Source organism: Microcaecilia unicolor, chromosome 4 (genome assembly GCF_901765095.1).
Source record: "Microcaecilia unicolor chromosome 4, aMicUni1.1, whole genome shotgun sequence".
NCBI classification, from domain to species: Eukaryota; Metazoa; Chordata; class Amphibia; order Gymnophiona; family Siphonopidae; genus Microcaecilia; species Microcaecilia unicolor.
This window is the reverse complement of record NC_044034.1, coordinates 299,155,946-299,176,568: the sequence shown is the minus strand read 5'-3', so window position 1 is coordinate 299,176,568 and position 20,623 is coordinate 299,155,946. Positions and strand designations below refer to the sequence as shown.

The following is a 20,623-nucleotide window of genomic DNA, read 5'->3' as shown; positions in this document are numbered from 1 at the left end:
TTTTCCTTTGTGTGTGTGTGTGAGATTAAAGTTTTCTGCATTACACATGTCAAGAATAAACTTGAAAATGAAAAATCATGATAAGAAGATTATTCCTTTTATCCACATAATTAGACCACAGAAGTAGAATGAATCTAATGATAACTACTATAACAAAGGAACTGTAAAACATAATTCTTCCAAAAAGAAAAATGAACAAAACAAAAGCTGTCTCAGGAAATATACAATACAAACCTGTCTAGCTAGTTAGATCCAGGATTTTCTGTCCATAGATCATTTATGTTGGGTAATCCAGGTAGTCATAATTATAAGTGCGTTAAAAATGCTAACGCGCCTTATTAAACAGGGCCCTTAGGGTTTCTCTTGATAATAGTATCTGTGCTGGGTAGACTTGACACTTTGAAAGTCAGATTGTTTTTTTGTATTGTTATATAATCTTATGTAGTAATTTGATAACTATTTTAATTTCAGTTTAGCTTTATTTCTGTTGTACCAAAACAAGTTCATATCAGATGACAAAGGAAACATAACTGCTGTAGTATTATTATTATTATTATGTCTTCATCACAGTTAATATTGACTGGTTATGTTAGTTCTGGTCCTATCCAGTGACCTAGGATATAGAGATATTAACGCAAAATGTATGCTGTTCCAAGTAGTGTTTTTTTCCTTAGAATTGATGGGGTTATGTTTTTTTAAATTTCAAATGAATTTAATTCAGGCTGTATCAGAAGGAAGTACTACTCTGCCAGGAAGAAGAGGGAGAACAAGGCAAAAAAAATCCACCCAATCTACAGAACCTGACACATTTCCTCTTACCAACCTTGGAGGTAATCAGCTATCAGGGTTTAGTGAAATGTCTGTCTTGCCAAGAGTGGCTATTCTATTGTCAAGCCTTACTACCTCTGAACAGGGTTGGATTAACGCTATATTGGGCCCTAAGCAAACCTTCATTTGTAGGCTGTCATGTACCCTACCTCAACGCAAGCGGCATCCTCGGGCTGCGCGAAGTCCCATTGACACGCACACTTGACTGGCAGTGTGTGTGTAGATCTTCTCTGGGTTGGTTCAGAGAGAAGGTGGTTGCAGGCTTCTTGATTGCTTTACTTCCGTGCACCTCTGTGTGCTGTCTCTCGGCTTGTCTTCCCTCTCCCTATCAGCTGTGTGTGCTGTTTGCAGGCTCCTTGATTGCTTTGCTTCCGGGCACCTGTGTTTGCTCTCTCTCTGCCTGGCTTCCCTTTCCCTATCAGCTATGTGTGCTGACTGAGTTCTGGTAGGAACGTTCTTTGTCTTCCCTTGCTTCTCTTCTAATGGTCTCCCAGTTTCCTCCTCCTCCTGCTCTTATCCTATGGCTGTGCTCCTTCTCCCTGCCGGTTCCTGCTGATGTCAGATGCCAGCACTTTATTAGCTGAGCTGTTCCTGGGCTTCTACGTTGGTAGGTGTTACTTGCTCTGTAGTTTGCTTCTTATCTACTTGTCCCTCGTTGTTGACTGCCTGTACCTGGATTACTCGCTTGCCTGCTGCCTGCCTATTGACGTTGCCTGTACCTGGATTACTCGCTTGCCTGCTGCCTGCCTATTGATGTTGCCTGTACCTGGATTATTCTCCTTTCTGCTGACCTCCTGGCCGAATCCATTGGCGCCCTTTTCTCGTCTCTCCACATAAGTCCTGCTGGCCACCTGCACCTGGGGGCTCAACCTCCGGGAAACTGTGGTCATTGCAGGTGAACCTTTGGGTTGCCCGGCCACCAAGCAGAACCCGGGTTCACTACATCGGACTCGGCTGCGCTCTACTTGGTACAAGAACTCACGTACAGGACATAGGCTTACCTATCCACGGACCCCCATTTAATTCTTTTCTCAACCCCTCTCCCCAAGTCACATTCACTTTCCCTGATCCCCCAGCTCTTCATTCATGGCCTTTCCCCCATATTTCATGTCTCCAGAAGTAGCAGGGAAAAGTGCAGTGCAGTGCCTTCCAGTGGACATGGCAGCAGTGGAGTGGAGGAGTAACCTACTGGTTAGTGCAGTGGGCTTTAATCCTGGTGAACCTGGTTTGATTCCCACTGCAGCTCCTTGTGAATCTGAGCAAGTCAGTTAACCCTCCATTGCCCCAGGTACAAAATAAGTACTTGTATGTAATATGTAAACTGGTTTGATTGTAACCACAGAAAGGTAGTATATCAAGCTCCATCCCATTTCCCTTAATAGATTATGAATGAGCAAGGGGACTAGGTAAGCATATGCTTCAAATGGAGTGATTTAATGGCTAAAGCTGGAGAGTTACCAAGCTACCCAGTTCCAGGAAAAAGATTTTAGGCCAGTCCTGGATTTCTGACAACACTATTCTGATGCATTGTGGGACCTACAGTAAATATGTCATTGAATCAGACTATAAATAGCACACTGAAAGCCCCTTTTACAAAGTGGTGGTAAGCCCAATCCGGACTTAACGCTTGCTAAAAAGGAACTACCATTGGCACCCCCAGTACACTATCACATCCAGTACTATAAAAATATGTTTATTTTGTAGTGCCAGTGTATAGCCGGTGGTAATCAGGCAGGAGCCCTTATTGCCACCTCAAAAACAAGCGCCGACGCCAGCACAGGCCCCCCCTTTTGCCACACCTTGGTAAAAGGGGCCCTGAATTGGGATGCAAGTTCAAAAACAGGATTGGCCAAAAATGTCTTCCTCCTGGAACTAAGTCATTTGGCAGCTATGGAGCAGAACAGTGCACTGAAAACCAGGAAAGTTGGGCAAGTCATTTTCACCTTATATTGCCTCTGGTACAAACCAGAGATGCTAAGGATGGAAATTTACAGTTGATGCGTTTGAGACATAAATTTTACAAGTTTTACATGTGAAAAAGTTTCCCAAATGGAAGAAGCAAAAGAAAATATTACCTGTCAATATTCAGCCGGTGAAGGTCGGCATTTTTTTAAGCACTGACGCCAGTTAAATTAGCCCCGGATAATCAGTGCCGATCCCCCCCTCCTTAACCCTTCCAAACATAGGAACCCCCCCCCCCCTAACATGACCCTACCCCTCAACAATAGAAGCCCCAAGGCCTACCTGGACTTTCATGGTTGTCCTGTGGGTCATCAGGGCAGGAGTGAAGCACACTGCTCCTGCCTCTGGTGGTTCCGGCTTAAAAATGGTGGCTGCAACCTCTAGCTACAAAGGTATGTAAAAGGCTACCTTATTCTTTAGGTACTCTGGCACATTTTGTCTGAGGATCTTGAAAAAGAGAGATTTAAATTAAATTTGACCCTGTAAGGTACTGGTACTTAGTGCATTTTTTTCTAGGAGGATGTGATGTGGTCACAACCCTTGCAGCCTTCTATCAGTTGTGTCACAGCGTTCTGAATTCATTGGAACTGGTACAAACTTTTCTGGTATAACCAAAATACAGGGAATCACAGTTGTCCAGACATAACATTATCACGGCAAGTACCACTTTGATCAGAATGGAGAGGTTTCATAGTTGCCATAGGAGATAAAAGAAATTTTTAAAGTTTTGAATTTGTGGGATCAAAATACCTGATGAGTCCAGCAGTATCCCAAGATTCCTGACCTGTGATTTTAAAGGGAGTTCATACTTCCCAAATGAGATGTTGATGAGCTGATGTACAATGGTAGCTGGAGGAATAGCCTAATGGTTAGTGTAGTGGGCTGAGAACCTGGGGATCTAGGTTCAATTCCCACTACAGCTCCTTGAGACTCTGGGCAAGTCACCTAACCCTTCATTGCCTCAGGTACAAAATAAGTACCTGTATATAATACGGTAAACCACTTCGATTGTAACCACAGAAAGGCAGTATATCAAATCCCATCCCCTGCTTTGTGGAGTGTTCAAAGTTGTGAGCACGGAGCTTTCCTGGTCTAGTTTTATTTGCCGGTATTCTAACCTGGTATCAAACAAACATTTTGCTTTGACAGCTTGCTGAGGTATCCTCCAATTTTGGCATTTTATAATATTTCCACTTCACTTCTTTGTTTAAGTCACAGGATCTAGAAGAGATTCTTAGCTTCCGTGCTGGACTTTTGTCCCTTGATATGGCTCCTCTACCATTACCATTCAATTTACCTATTCTTTTGGTTCATTAACTTTGGCAATTATGCCAAGTTTTTCCATTCTATTAATTTCCTTAGCAAATCTCTCAGGTGGCCCTGGAACTCTGTGTGGCACGTACAGTGGGAGTTTTTCTTTGATTCACTTTGGTTCTACAGTGTCCAGGAAATTATTTTAAACGCTGAAAAGGATCTTTTATTCTGTTAATATATCATCAGAGTGGTCACTTTCAGCTGACATTGAACACTATAAGCAACCACTCTGTTCGGATTAAGAGCCTGTCTGGATTTGAACTAAAAAATCTTTAAATGCCCAAAACACAGAGTGTAGAAGTCCAGCGTTTGTTGCATTTGTATTTATTCATATCCAGCCGTTTACCTCCATACCTATAACACCTGCAGTTGGTGGCTTTCACTGGTTCTGAAAACGTTTTCTGCTGAAATATATTTAAACTTTATTTGCTCTTGGTCTCTTCCCACTGCTGTTACTGCGAACATTGGTTAAGATGTTCCTTGTCACAGAGAACTAGTAACCATTTCTGGATAGTTCATCCGACTTCTCTTGTGAACCTGCAGTGATATCTTTGCACACGCTTTCTTCTACACATCTTAACAAAATGATTGCTCCTTTTTATATTTCTGACACATCTGACCATTTTCAGGAAAGTTTTGCAGGTATGCTTGATCCCCCATGGGCCACGTGGTTTTTGTGAGCTGTTTGTTTTGTCTGTGTCTTTGTAAGGTTGGAGTTGTTTTAAGGCCAGGTGAGCTTACTGTTCTGTGCACATTGACTGCTCTAGTCATTAACCTTAAGTGAGCTTATGTCACTTCATTAGTTTTTGCAATGTCAAGTGCTTTATTCAGATTGAGATCAGTACCTTGATTTATATTTATCAATTTCTCTTGCACCATTGGAGAATTTGTGCAAAACACAATTCTGTCACGGATCATGTCCTCCGTTTCAGCAAATATACAGTCTCTAGCTGACAGTATTGGGTCTGTCACAGATTGTTTTATTAGTTCATTTTTACCTTGTACCCTCTTGAAGAATTTGTATCTTGTAAATATTGGGTTTGCCTCAGGGGTCACATAGGAACTGAGCTGCTTACTTTCCTCAGCTGGCATCTCTTCATGTATTATAAATATCCTCACCTTTGTTTCTAGCTCATAGTACATGACAGCACTCATCTTATTATTTATTAGGATTTATTTCCTGCCTTTTTGAAGAAATCCACCCAAGAATCAAGAATGAGTTGAACATAGGCAATAGTCAATTTACAAGCAGTGAAAATATCCAAAACAGTACGGCATAGTATACTATTTACAATATGAACAGAATACGCAATAAGTTTTAATATAAAGGGACTAATTTAAAGAAAGTTGCATATGAAATCTTCTGCTTCCTTGGACCTGTTGCCAAAACTTTTTCCCTTCCTATGGAAGGTTGAAACTATCCTAGTCCATGCTAGGTAGTTGCAGGCCTCCAAATTCATGATCAGCATGAACAGCCGTGAGTTGTTTGTTAGTAATTATAAGTCCAGGAATTGGAAACTTCTCCAGCTGTTTACAGCATGTAAAGTTTTACTCATTTACCCCCAGATTCTATACATGGTGCCCAAATTTGGGCACTAAATTTGCACACTGATGTAAGATGTATGTACAAATTAATCAGCTAACAAGCCATTAACTAGCAATAAATTGATGTTAATAATCATTGCAGTTAATTGGCATCTTCCTGCATGCTATTCTATAACCCTGCGTGCCTAAATCCCCTAGAGTGCAACTCAAAAGGGGGCATGGCCAGGGGTATGGTAGGGGCATTTCAAAAATTTGTGTTTGAATGTTAACATACATGGTTGTAGATTGAAGATTTGCTTGTAAATATTGTTTTGAAGTTTACAATAAATATGATTATAAAAAAAATTGTGTTTGGAGTTATATAATACTACATGAAAATTGAGGAAAACAATCTGAAGTTCTAAATGTCCTTAAATGACTAACAATACAATGAAAAACCCAGCAAATAATTCAATAATATATGGTCTCAGTGATATAATAAAACATGAGGAAAAGACCTCAAAACACCCAAACGCTTACTACAATTTCAGCATCCTCATATTTTAATTGTATATATAACTATTGGTTATTAATCTTTTCTTCTTTTTCTCAAGGAATTTTTTATTTCATTTTTCAAATTTCTGTTCAAATATGACACATTGAAACACAAACCAATGGTTTCATTCATTTAAATGACAACCTGTGAATCATATATGAAAACATTATAAGAAGATAAGGCAGAGAAATTGACGTTCACTGTTTCATTAATAACGTACAGTGAAAGTCAGTTCTGCTTTATCTTCTTACTAGTAAAAAAAAGCCTGTTTCTGAAAGAAATGAAACGGGTGCTAGCAAGGATGTCCTCTAATGGCAATTATGTTTTTAAGGGAACTGTTAGGAGAGAGTATGTGTGAGAGAGAGTGTGTGTCAGAGAGAGAGAGAGTGTGTGATTGAGAGAGAGACAGAATGTGTGTGTCTTTGTGTGAGTGAGAGAGTGGTAATGTGTGTCCCGTGTGCACCAATTATGCTCTCTCCCCGGCATTCATCCATATGCAGCAAACATCCTCTGTGCCCTGCCCCCTTCATCCATCTATGTGCAGCATCTCTCCCCTGCCCCCTTCATCCATCGTGGTGCAGCAATTCTCCTCTGTCCCTTGTCCTCCCCCCTACATGTGCATCAACTCTGCATTCTCTCCTGGCCTCTCCTCCATCCACCCATATCCAGGGCCCCCCCCTCCCTACCTCTCTCTTTGTGTGCCCTCTGAGTTCCAGAGGGCACACCTCCCCCTCCTCTCCCCTTTGAGTTCCATGCCCCCCATTCTCGTTCAAGTTCCATACCCCCGTGCCTCCCTCCTTCCCTTCCCTTTGGGTTCCAGGACCCCCCTCCCCTTCGACTTGCAGGACGCCCCCCTCTCCTCCGACTTCCATGCCCCCGCGCCTCCCTCCCTCTCTCTGCCCTCCAAGCACAACCTGTCCTCCGGCAGCCCCTCACCTTCCTAAGTGCTGGCTGTATTTTAAAAATTCTTACTTTGGGGTGCAGCGTCCACAGTGAAGGCGAGCGGCGCTTCAGACTCCCTTCACATGTGTCTCAGCTCTGCCTCTGGTCCTGCCCTCATTTCCTGTTTCCTGAAGGGCGGGACCAGAGGCCGAGCTGAGACACATGCGAAGGCAGTTTAAAGCGCCACTCGCCTTCACTGTGGATGCCGCACCCCAAGGTAAGAATTTTTAAAATACAGCCAGCACTTAGGAAGGCGAGGGGCTGCCGGAGGACAGGTCATGCTTGGAGGGCAGAGAGGGAGGCGCAGGGGCTGGCAACTATACAGAGTTCCCTCGAGGGCGGGGCGATTACGAACCCTACAAACACTACAAGGCTTCACTGCCACGCTGCCACGGAGTCAGCTTCAGAATGTTGGAGGTGCGAATTATTATATTAGATAATGTTTTCATATAATATATGGTTCACAGATTTAAACATAAACCAATGGTTTCATTCATTCAAATGACAATGTTGAGACACACCCCCTGAAGAAGCTGTTAGAGTGAAATGGGTCTGGCCGCCGTCGGGTGTCAGTTAAGTGCTCGATTTTTTTTGTTGCAATTTATTAAATACTAGAATAAGGAATAAGAATTGCTGCTTTGAGAAATATGTGTCATATTTGAACAGAAATTTGAAAAATTAAATTCCTTTAGAAAAAGGAACCAATTTGATTTATAACCAGTAAGTTATAAATAAAATTAAAATATCACAATGATGAATAACACAACCCCAGTGAAAGACGCTGAAATTGTAGTAAACATTTGGGTGTTTTGAGGTCTTTTCCTTGAGTTTTATTATGTCATTGAGATTGTATATTACTGAATTATTTGCTGGGTTCTTCATTGTATTGTGAGCTACAGAATACTGCCATTTCCACGCCCAAATGTCAAGAGTTGGCAAAAGCATTTACACCAGGTTTCAGCTGGCATAAATACCGGTTCCCAAATTTGGGAATGGGCTCTAAGCGCTATTCTATAAAGAGCACTCAACTCGGAGCGATCTGTAGAGAATAGCACTCCACACTGATTTTTTTTTTCCAACGCTCAAATTTGGGTACCATTTACTAAATCTGGGCCTATTATGTGTGATTGTCATTTGATGGAACAACCCCAAGTAGTGCATTCTCAGATAGCATCAGAATGACTTTTGATCTGGATATACAGTGGTGGAAATAAGTATTTGATCCCTTGCTGATTTTGTAAGTTTGCCCACTGACAAAGACATGAGCAGCCCATAATTGAAGGGTAGGTTATTGGTAACAGTGAGAGATAGCACATCACAAATTAAATCCGGAAAATCACATTGTGGAAAGTATATGAATTTATTTGCATTCTGCAGAGGGAAATAAGTATTTGATCCCCCACCAACCAGTAAGAGATCTGGCCCCTACAGACCAGGTAGATGCTCCAAATCAACTCGTTACCTGCATGACAGACAGCTGTCGGCAATGGTCACCTGTATGAAAGACACCTGTCCACAGACTCAGTGAATCAGTCAGACTCTAACCTCTACAAAATGGCCAAGAGCAAGGAGCTGTCTAAGGATGTCAGGGACAAGATCATACACCTGCACAAGGCTGGAATGGGCTACAAAACCATCAGTAAGACGCTGGGCGAGAAGGAGACAACTGTTGGTGCCATAGTAAGAAAATGGAAGAAGTACAAAATGACTGTCAATCGACAAAGATCTGGGGCTCCACGCAAAATCTCACCTCGTGGGGTATCCTTGATCATGAGGAAGGTTAGGAATCAGCCTACAACTACAAGGGGGGAACTTGTCAATGATCTCAAGGCAGCTGGGACCACTGTCACCACGAAAACCATTGGTAACACATTACGACATAACGGATTGCAATCCTGCAGTGCCCGCAAGGTCCCCCTGCTCCGGAAGGCACATGTGACGGCCCGTCTGAAGTTTGCCAGTGAACACCTGGATGATGCCGAGAGTGATTGGGAGAAGGTGCTGTGGTCAGATGAGACAAAAATTGAGCTCTTTGGCATGAACTCAACTCGCCGTGTTTGGAGGAAGAGAAATGCTGCCTATGACCCAAAGAACACCGTCCCCACTGTCAAGCATGGAGGTGGAAATGTTATGTTTTGGGGGTGTTTCTCTGCTAAGGGCACAGGACTACTTCACCGCATCAATGGGAGAATGGATGGGGCCATGTACCGTACAATTCTGAGTGACAACCTCCTTCCCTCCGCCAGGGCCTTAAAAATGGGTCGTGGCTGGGTCTTCCAGCACGACAATGACCCAAAACATACAGCCAAGGCAACAAAGGAGTGGCTCAGGAAGAAGCACATTAGGGTCATGGAGTGGCCTAGCCAGTCACCAGACCTTAATCCCATTGAAAACTTATGGAGGGAGCTGAAGCTGCGAGTTGCCAAGCGACAGCCCAGAACTCTTAATGATTTAGAGATGATCTGCAAAGAGGAGTGGACCAAAATTCCTCCTGACATGTGTGCAAACCTCATCATCAACTACAGAAGACGTCTGACCGCTGTGCTTGCCAACAAGGGTTTTGCCACCAAGTATTAGGTCTTGTTTGCCAGAGGGATTAAATACTTATTTCCCTCTGCAGAATGCAAATAAATTCATATACTTTCCACAATGTGATTTTCCGGATTTAATTTGTGATGTGCTATCTCTCACTGTTACCAATAACCTACCCTTCAATTATGGGCTGCTCATGTCTTTGTCAGTGGGCAAACTTACAAAATCAGCAAGGGATCAAATACTTATTTCCACCACTGTATGTGCAAAGGTAATAGATAACCTTGATCCTTTGAGGTACTTGTCTATCACGAGTAGTGAGAGATTCAGATGGTCCAAATGAAACATGCTAATAGAAGATGACCTTTAATAAAGTGAAAGAAGCAGCAGAAGCACAGAAACTGTGGCTAAAGAAAGAAATCAGAAAAGAGAGAACCCAAAACAACTTATAGGGAATCAGAAAAGAACATTAGCACTGTTAAAATACCATCTACTAGAGCTAAAATAGAAAAGCTTTAGACAAATGTATATGAAGACACCATAAAGTATAGCAAAGAAGAAGAATGATGTTCAAAATATAGAAGACTCTGAAAAAGGTAAACAAAACAGAATGGCCTAAAGCAACCTTGAAGGAATTAGAAATCAGATTAAGCACTGGAAGAGCCTGAGCTATGGCCCCGATGGCGTGCCCACTTTTTGGTTCAGACAATTACCATCTCTCCATCAAGATCTGGTAAACTGCAAAAATCAGTTGATCAGATAGCCAGACCTAACACCAAAACTGCTATAACTGGAAGATCACTGCTCCTTTTCAAGAGAGAGCCCAGTACCGTTCCCCCAAATTATTACTCGTCTTCCCATAATTTATTAATTGTTTCATGGCAATAGATGCCGATGGAGTATACAATCAAATTGACTCTGGCAACATGGCAATAGAACAAAAGGGCAACAGGGTGGTATATCAAACTGTTTATAAACTTGATTTTGAATAAAGTACTTTTGGCTAGTTGTGAGACTTTCTTCAGGGTATGCTGTGAGATCTGCAGTTTGTCTTTATATATATATAGTGGGTTCTCAAACCTGATTGACTAGGGTTTGTGGTGGGTAGTTTCCTCAGGAAGGAAGGAGATTTCAGTGGGAAAGTCCATTGGTCATAAATTTGAATTTAGGCGGGAATGTTTGTTGGTCCCAAACTTGAATTTCCCGCAAAAAAAATCACATTTGTGAACAATGGACTTTCATTTTGAAATCTCCTTCCTTACTGAGGAAACTACCCAGCTCAAACACCAGCCAATCAGGTTTCAGAACCCACTATATATAAAGACAAAGTGCAGACCTCACAACATACCCTGAAGAAAGTTGCAGCACAATAGTTGGAACATCGGTTCCATATAGCTCAGATGTGGCAAAATCTGGACAACTGCAACAATCATGACAGAAACCTAACAGAATGTATTTTATAAAGTTTGTGCATACCTTGCAAATCTGTCCCTGCTCTACCCAAATAACACTTCTGGCAGTAGTACCTCTTCATTGTCTGTGCAAAAGGATACAGGTTCTTGTTGGCACACATATTTGTCCATGCAGTTTTATATTAGCCATTCCTTGTGTGTGAAGTGTGCTTCACACATTTCCACACATATAAAAATTGCCTTGTGTAAGTGTTCAGTGCTGCACACATCTGTTAAGCATTACATCAACATGCACAGTATATAGTAGAGAATGGCGCGGGGATGGGGACAGAGCCTGTAGGGACGGGGTGGGGACAGATCCCACGGGGGCAGGGATGGGGACAGAGCCTGTGCCATTTTCTACTTTGAAGCCTGTTAAAGAACTGGACTGTTATTTATGTTTGTTTGATGCAGACGATAATAGTTTTATTTTTTTGGAAAAACAAGCAAACATGTTGGCCACAGCTAGCAAAATTTGCATGGGGGATCCTGTACATCCTGCTACCAGCACATCTTCTAAGAAGACATCTTCTGTTGCAGGAGGGACTAGGGAAGACAGGAGAGCTAGACTGAATTGAGATTGTTGATGACTTCTTACTCATCCATAGATTTAAAAAATCATAACACTGCTTCATAGGGCATATGTCTCCCCTCTAGGACATACAGAACGGGTTGTGTTTTGTACCCCTGGACAATTTAACAGGGTGGGTTAGGATACCTTGGAGTAGTAGAAGTCAGCTATTGTTGGGGTTGGAAGGGTAGAGGGTGGTAGTGGTGGGAGGGTTATTATAGCTGCTAGCTGTTGTTGTTTTCTATTTGTAATTTATACACAACAGTTGCACAGCATATTGTTCCTTTTTATACTTTAATAAGATTTAAATACAAAATCATAAGTGTTCGAGGCTTCTGCAGATGAGAACAGAGCCCACGGGGATGGGGTGGGGATGGGATGGGGGACAGAGCCTGCAGGGGCGGGACGGAGACAGGGCCTGCGGGGATGGGATGGAGATGGGACCTGTGGGGATGGAGACAGAAGCCACGGAGACGGGACGGGGACAGATTTTGGCCCATGTCATTCTCTAGTATGTAGTCAAAGGTTGTATTTTATGTTGCACATTTTAATATGGTGTGCAGCTAGTAAATCCATTTATCTCCACCCCAACATCCTCAACTTGGCAGGTACTGGCATATTTTTGCCAAAGAAAAGCTTATCTGGAAAAAAGAAAAGAAGCAGACTGTATGAAGAAAAGCAGACTTTATTACCACTTCTGGCTCCCAGGTTTAAACTAGTTCGCCTGACATGACCATGTTTCACCAAACAGCTGCCTCACTAAACTGATAAAAACTGTAACTCTAACCTGGGTATTGCAAGCAGTGAGTCAGAAAAGCCTAACTTCTGCCATGCACAGTGGCTGAACTAGTGATTCATCATTTCCAGCTGACTAAAGTTTAGAGCAGAAGAAAGGAAATAAAGTAACGTGATCATATCAATAATGGTTTCTTTTATTAGTTTTGATATTTAGCTCCCTGCCCTTTGTGTATGAAAAAAATGTCACATACTATTTCGAAGTCCGCCTCCATGCTGGATCCAACACTCAACCTTCTTTATCAGTCTTTAATTGTTCTTGGAAATGAATGATTTACTCGCCTTTTGTAATTATAAGGTTGAGTGAAAGAGCAGATGAATGTTGGCTTATATATATTTTTTTCTTGCATCTTTATTATTTTAATTAAAAAAAAAGTTTTGGCACTAAAAACCAAAGTTTTGAGTCTTTGCTTTGGTTGTAAGAGGAGAATTTATGATGTGTAAAGTGCTCTGTGCCAGGTTAAGGCTGCACAAAAAGAAAATAATGAATGACAATTAAGGTTCTGTCTGGAAGAGTTTATAATGTCAATGCCTAATTCCGTAGCGTCCCACAGATCATTCCAGGGACTTGTGGGTTGTGTCCCTCTACCAGCAGGTGGAGATAGAGAGAACCTCCGATGTTTGCTATATGTGGACCTGTGCAGCCAAGTAAACCTCAGTATTCTCTCTATCTTTAAGGTGGAGGGACATCTCTGTGCAGCTCTGGTTTGATCTGGCTACTGGTATCCTTTGGGCCTAGTTTAGCAAAGTCAGGGGTTTGTAGCTTCTGTTGTACACCTGGTGGTGCCAGGTCCCTCCCGGTCTCCCCCTACCTTTCCTCCGTCATCCGGGGCTGTGGGCCTGATTGGGTGTTGCCTTTCTCTCCTGAGTTAAAAAAAAAATTGTTTTTGTTTAATCATACGGAGGAGCTAGACGGGCTGCCGAGTCTGTTTGAGCGGCAGACGTTTGTGGAGCATGTCAGTGCCTTCTGAGGCGGCTAAGCGCTGCTCCCAATGTGGGGGCCGGAGAGCAGTGTCGGGGGAATGTGAGTCGTGCCGCCATCAGCCTACAGCGGGTGTTCAGCACAATGGGGGTTCCCCTCAGGCGTCCGTTGAGTCGGAAGCGCAGGGGATAGTTTTGGCGGTTTCCTCGGGGCAGTTAGTGCAGCAGGTGCCGTTTTTTCCTCTCAGGCGCGACCAGCTCCGCACGTGGCAGTTGACAGACAGGAGGCACAGCGTTCTTCTGTGGCACAGGCTCCAATAGAGGAAAGCAATTTAGAGGGAGCAGGGGAGTCCCTTTCAATTCCTTTTTCCCTGGATTTTTTTTTTATTTATTAATGCACAGTGCCTTTCTTCTGAAGAAGTCAGGAGCTTCTCTTCAGGCAGCCCCGTCTCTTCCTCAGCAAACTTCAGTTGCTGCAGCCTCTCAGTCTTTCCTGCCAAAAACGTCCCCGGGTGGAGATTTTGGATCCCAAGGAGCTATCTGACACAGATGGCCTGGTTTTGTCTCCAGGCTCTCCCTCAGAATCATTGGATTTGGCAGATGAGGTTGCCCTGCCTTCTAAGGAGGGGGATGACCCGACGGCTGCCCGCCTTTTCGCAGGGAAGAGCTTCCCTCCCTGATTATTATGGCTTATGAGGTTTTGGCCATTTCACCCCCTGAATCATCAGGGGGGAACAGGTCTGGGGCCCTCTATTATGTCTGGCAACAAATGCCCACCTCATTCCTTTCATGTGCATGAGGCCATGAAAATCCTTATTTCGGTGCAGTGGGATTCGCCGGACAGTGGGCTTCAGGTTGCTAGAGCTATGCCACGTCTTTACGCACTGCCTGCTGTTGACTTAGACTTGCTGAAGTTTCCTACGGTAGATTCATTAATCACAGCGGTGACTAAGAAAACCACTCTCCATGTGGAGAATGGCATGATGCTCAAGGACCCTCAGGATCGTAAGTTGGAGACTTGCTTGATGCTGTCCTTTAAAGTAGTGGCCCTTTCCCTGCAAGCTTCAGTTTTTGGCTCCTAAGCGGCGAAGGCATGCTTATCGTGGGTACAGAAAGCCTCCTCTCCGGAGGACCTCGTGGCAGTTTTGCTGGCCTTAGAGTCTGGTTTAGCCTTCCTTGCAGATCTTCTTTATGATCTTTTGAGGGCTGTGGTTGCGACATTGGTCTGCAGACGTAGCCTCTAAATCACGGATGGCAAGGCTTCCTTTTAGGGGAAAGCTTTTGCTTGGGACAGACCTAGAACAGATTGTGAAGGACCTCGGTGACTCTAAGGGGCGGGCCAGCACCTCCCGGAGGACAGGTCCAAAATTGTGCGACTGGCGGGACCTAGACCTAAGTTTAGGGATGCACGTCATTACCGTCCAGGTCGCGGGGCCTCTTTTCAGAGAGCAAGGTCTTCTCAGAGACCTCAGCCCTTTCGAGGTGACAGGCGCGCCTTCCTTTCCAGTAACAGAAACCAGCCCGCAGCCAGGTCCACCCAATCCTCTGGTCCATCTCCAGCCGGTTATTGGGGGCAGGCTGTCCCTATTCCTGGTGGAGTGGACTAGGGTAACGTCCAACGGATGGGTCTTGGAGGTTATCGGCTACAAGTTGGAATTGGCTCGTCCGATAGTAAACTCATTTCTGGAATCTCCTTGCAAATCTCCCGCCAAGGTGCGGGCAGTTCGTCACACCCTCCTTAACTTACAACAACTGGGAGCCGTCCAACCTGTACCCCCAGCAGAAAGAGGGTGCGGTCGATACTCCATTTATTTTGTGGTGCCAAAAAAGGGCAGTTCTTGGCGACCCGTCCTAGATCTCAAGTGTGTCAACAGGTCCGTACAGGCTTGGCATTTCCGCATGGAAACCCTCCGCTCGGTGATCGCAGCGGTACAGCCAGGGGAGTTTTTTGACGTCTCTCGATCTCAAAGAGGCCTATTTACACATTCCAATTTGGCCTCCCCACAGTCGTTTTCTTCGCTTTGCAGTGCTCGGTTGTCATTTTCAATTCAAAGCGATGCCCTTCGGCCTAGCCACAGCACCTCGGACTTTTTCCAAGGTCATTTTCGTAGTGGCGGCCTATCTCAGCCTATCCTAGCCCCAGGAAGAGGGACAGCCCAGCTATTAGGAAGATTAGGTGGTTGCCTTGTACAGCAGCTTTGTGCATGGAGAAGATAAGTGACAACAGCTGCAGTTAGAGAAAGTATAGGTTTTGATGGCCACATTAACCCAAAAGAATCATCAGCTGCAGGGATGGTGATCAGTTTTCAAAGAGCCCATTTAGTCTTTTGGAAATTGCTCTTATTATATAGTTACATTTCTGGAACAAAGTTCAGTATTTAAAAGTGAGATGCCCAAGTTTGTATGTTTGCAGGATTATTGTAGAAGAGGTGGCATCAGAGTGATCATGATGGTTGAGTTTAATTTATAAAATCATAGAGGTTGACAGGGGACTGAAAGTTAATGATAGGGGGTGGGGGGACAAGGCTGAATGTTTGCCTAGGCCAGTGGCATAGCCAGACCTGACATTTTGGCTGGGCCCAGAGCTAATATTGGTGGGCACAGAGACATGCATGAGTAGTGTTTCTTGGGATACTACAAATTATACAATGTTAAAAATGATGTAAAAAAAAAAGTGCTTAAAACTTTTATTACCTGCAGTGCTTGTCTGAGCTCCTGGGCTCGAACGAAGAACCTTCCAGGCTTGCCTCCTCGCACTAGCTAGCTCAATGCTCCTCACCTCCTTAACCCTCCTCCCTGTAACGTGCACTGCCTGCATGCACGTGCAACTATATTTTTAGGCTGATGATCTGGAGAAGTGAGAATGAGGCTGCTGAGAGCGCCACCACGTAGATCAGCTGAGCGGGCGCCGCGGCTACGACGAGACAAGCGCTGCCATTCAGGCAGCTTCACTCCAGAACCAAGGATGTTGGATCATGGATGGCCTGGCAGCGCGGCTACGATGAGGTGAGCCGCAAGCACTGCCATTACAGGCCGCTCTGCTCCGGAACGAAGGATGTTGGATCATGGATGGGCGGGCCTGGAGGGAAAGTGGCTGGGCCTGGGCCCGTCCAGGCCCGCCCGTGGCTACGCCCCTGGCCAGGGCACCTCACACCCTTCCACTGTCCCTGGTCTTGAGACTGTTTACTTAGAGCATCTTTTCTCCGTTCTTCTCTTTCCTTTCCTCCTCCTTCTCCCTCTTTCCTCACTTCTTTCTCTCTACTTAAAGCTCTGTTACTTTTTGTTCTCCCCTTTTCCCCAAACCTTTTCAGCTTTGCCATCTGTCTCTCTTTCTTTTTCCATTTTCTGGCTTACTCTGTACAAAGGAAAGATCCAGAGCAGACAAAGTCCAAAACAGTCTTTATTGAAGAAATCCCGACATGGCCACGTTTCGCCAAAGAGGCTGCATCAGAGAGAAACTTAAATTAACCTGGGATATTCAACTTGTATCCCTGGTTAAGGATATAACATCCGAGAAGACTGCAAATTCTGAACTCCCCATCAGTTCAGAGTAAGGCAGAGCAACAGCTTCACAACCGTTTGGCTTGGTCTGCCTAAGCCCTCTGTCTTATGGGGCACACACTATTTGAGGGTATGAGTATAGGTGATTATGAAATGAAACTAGGATGTAATTACAGTATAGCAGAAAGGGAACATGCTGGCAGAGGTCCTTTGCATTAATCATTTGCATCTTCCATCAGAACTATGAAATTTAGCCCTGCTGCTTTTACAGATTGATTGAGTTGAACAGTACACTTTCAGCCAGGCTGGTTTTCAGGATATCCAAAATAAACATGCATGAGATTTGCATACAGTGAAAGTGGTACATGGAAATTTCTCTCATGCATATTCATTGTGGCTATCCTGAAAATCTGACTCTGTGGATGTGTTCTAAAAGATTTATTATTATTATTACATTTGTACCCCGTGCTTTCCCACACAATGCAGGCTCAATGCGGCTTACATAGTAATTTGAAATACAAGTTAATAGAATTTTAATAAAACAGTAGTAAAACAATGTAAAGTTGGACTTAGTAGTGTATGATAAGTTGAGCTAGATAATATATAACTAAGATAAAAGAGGGTAGACAGGATAGGATAGTGTAATTTGGGAGAAAGAGTAAGGAGGGATAAAATTAAGGAGAGATGGAAAGAGAAGGATGGGAGGTTGGTTTTAAGTCAGAACAGAATTGGGAGTGAAAGTTGGCGAGATTAGGTTGGGGCATTTGGGTAGGCTTGCTTAAAGAGATGAGCTTTCAGCATTTTTCTAAAGGGCAAGAAGTTGTTTATTAATCGGATTGGTCTGGGTATAGCGTTCCAAAGCTGGCTGCCCAAAAAGGAGAAACTGTTTTGCCTTCATGTTTATTTTGTCCACATCGTAGAGTGATAAATGTGGTGGGGAAGGGAGGGAAACCTGCATTCAAAAGATAGGATGAACCTTATATCCAGTTTAAAAATGTGCATGCAAACTAACAGGTAATTGCATTTTAAACTAGTGGCAATGCAGGAGGTGATCCTGTTCCCAACATTCAGTCCTGGTTTTAGCACATTGTATCTGTCTTCATTTTTACAATGGACCTGCTTCGCTTACAGATCTTAGAACTAGCCCATTAGTATAAAGGAAGAAAAACAAAGGCTAAATTTGGCTTGTCAAGGTTAAGCTAGATCAAATAGACAATCTGTTTTCAGCACTTTCTTACCTAAATTTTTCTTCTCCTGCAGTTCTTCTGGATCCTCCTGGTCATCTTTATCACTCAGCTGCTGTTGATTTTTATTGAAATTTTCTTTGAAAATAAGGTAATTGTCTGAAATGATTTTTAGTTTGCTGCCTAAAATTTTCTTGTACAAATAGATGTGATGATGGTTGGCTTACTATCTTGCTATTATAAATAGAAAACAAACATTATGGCACCCAGAGCTTTTTAAAATCTAAAATAATAGACGTCCTCATTTTAAAGGTCATTTGTGTCACCCAGTCTTCACAGCTGTAGTTATTTAGCTATGGCTGTCTCAAGATATGGGAAAGTGTATGAGTCTCTACAGGTTGTAGGTTCGTATAGCACCATCATGATCCTATTGTCACCAAAGCAAGTCATACCACATCATAGGTTAAGGGTAGCAGATGACAGTGCTACAAAGTGCCAGCTTAATTTTTCCACACTATAATTCAAAATGGTTTCATAGCTATTTCAGATGCTTTCCAAGATACCTGAAGAATATTTCATGGTTTTAAATACGTTTAAAGCTAGTTTCCATTACTTAGCATCCCACTGTTCCAGAACTTGTGGGATAGTTGTGTCCATCAACCATCAGGTAGAGAGAGAGAGAACTGAAAACTGAGCTGAGATTTATTTTATTTATTTGCTGCATTTGTATCCCACATTTTCCCACCTATTTGCAGGCTCAATGTGGCTTACAGTGTTCCTTCATGGCATTTGCCACTCCAGAGTAAAAAGGTACAATTGATATTAAATAGAGAACATGGATAACCTAATAGATTATGTGAATAAACATAGTGGATCGCCATTACAGAGTAAAAGAGACAGTTGGTGTTACCTAAAGAATATTGATGACCTGGTAGATTAAACAGATAGATTAATAGAACGTAATTTCAGAGTATAGATGCAAATTGTATACTACAGAGAATATAGATGATCTACAAGAACTAAACAAAAAGTATAGGGAGCAAACATTTTGGATATCAAGTAAGAGGTGTTGTATTACAGTTACTATTATGAGTCATTGTGGTATGCCTTGTTGAAGAGATAGGTCTTCAGTGATTTGCGAAAGTTGATTAGATTGTGAATTATTTTCAGGCCCATTGGCAATGCGTTCAACAGCTATGTGCTCATATAGGAGAAGCTAGATGCATGTGTTAAGTTTGTATTTTAGTCCTCTACTACTGGGGAAGTGATGATTCAGGAATGTGCATGCTGATCTTTTAGCATTTCTGGATGGCAAGTCAATCAGGTCTGTCATATAGGCCGGAGCATCTCCGTGGATGATTTTGTGAACCAGGGTACAGACCTTAAACGTAATATGTTCTTTAAGTGGAAGCCAGTGTAACTTTTCTCTTAGGGGTTTGGCGCTTTCATATTTTGTTTTACTGAATATGAGTCTGGCAGCTGTGTTTTGGGCTGTTTGAAGTTTCTTGATGAGTTGTTCTTTGCAGCCAACATATAGTGCATTGCAGTAGTCTTCTAGATGACTTAGCACCACTGACTGCACCAGGTTACGAAAGATGTCTCTCTCGGCATCCAGTCCAGCTCCTCAGTATTGTCTATCTCCAGTAGGTGAATGGACACACTTTTCAGCCTCTGGTTCTTAGTGATTTGCTCCTGGTCCTGTTGGTCAACTGGACCAGTTGAGCTTTGCGGGTGGTTTGAGTCTGCAGAATCGTATCTGGAGATCTTCAAATCCCTGTGTGTGGTGCCCCGCAAATTTACTTCTTCCCTCCCCCGTTTCCTGTGGAGCTCTTTTCCAGCACAACATTAAAAAAAAAAAAAAGGAGAAGGAAAGAGGTTTGCTGTAGGGCTTGGGACAGAGTATCAGTCCTGAACCTTTCTCATTTGTGGTAAGACTTGTGGAGACTGGGAGGGAGGGCGGGAGGGAGGAAGCAGGCAGTATTGGTTAGTCCAATTAAAGTTTGACTCAGAACCACTAGAAGGGCTGCAAGTTCTACTTGGTGCATGGGCGGGATCCTAACTCACTGCTTGGGACATGTTATGCTGCACTTGTGACAGGGTGAATAGCGATTCCCACAGAGGCAGCTGTGGGACCCACTGGCTGGTGTCAGGGCATTGCAGTGCATGCAAACCTGGAATCCCACGGGATTCGGAGGAAACGATCAGTGGCAGCACATCTGTGGATTCAGTGCAGCATCTGAATATGCCGGGGTATTCGGGCTCTCCGGCAGGGCCAGTGTACAATTTGATGCAGGAAAGCGCAGGAATGGGTACCTGGGCTGACTGGCAGTGAGGAGCAGCCTCTGGCTGATCATGTGTGGAGCACAGCCACCATTTTATAGTCTCAGGAACCAACAGAGCATTCAGCTGCATTGGGATCTTAGTTTTCTCTAGAGTTTATATTGCTCTTACATCAGACCTAGTTGCTAAAGCTGGGACAGTCAGAGTTGCTGTAAGGTGCTTCAGTTTCTCTCTCCGTTGCCCCTCTGGCTCCTAAGAGGCC

At 43.5% G+C, this 20,623-nt stretch overlaps 1 protein-coding gene across 2 annotated transcripts in view; it reads left to right on the top strand.

Moving 5' to 3' along the window:
- Positions 1-20,623, top strand: part of LOC115469295 (tetraspanin-15-like) — a 376,401-nt gene that overhangs the window by 121,161 nt on the left and 234,617 nt on the right. The window contains exon 3 of one of the 2 annotated variants that reach the window (XM_030201802.1): positions 18,158-18,232. The exons of the other annotated variant lie outside the window; for it this stretch is intronic. Within the exon in view, the coding sequence (XP_030057662.1) occupies positions 18,158-18,232 (75 nt within the window). The remainder of the gene's footprint in view (positions 1-18,157; positions 18,233-20,623) is intronic. 2 annotated transcript variants of the gene reach the window in all.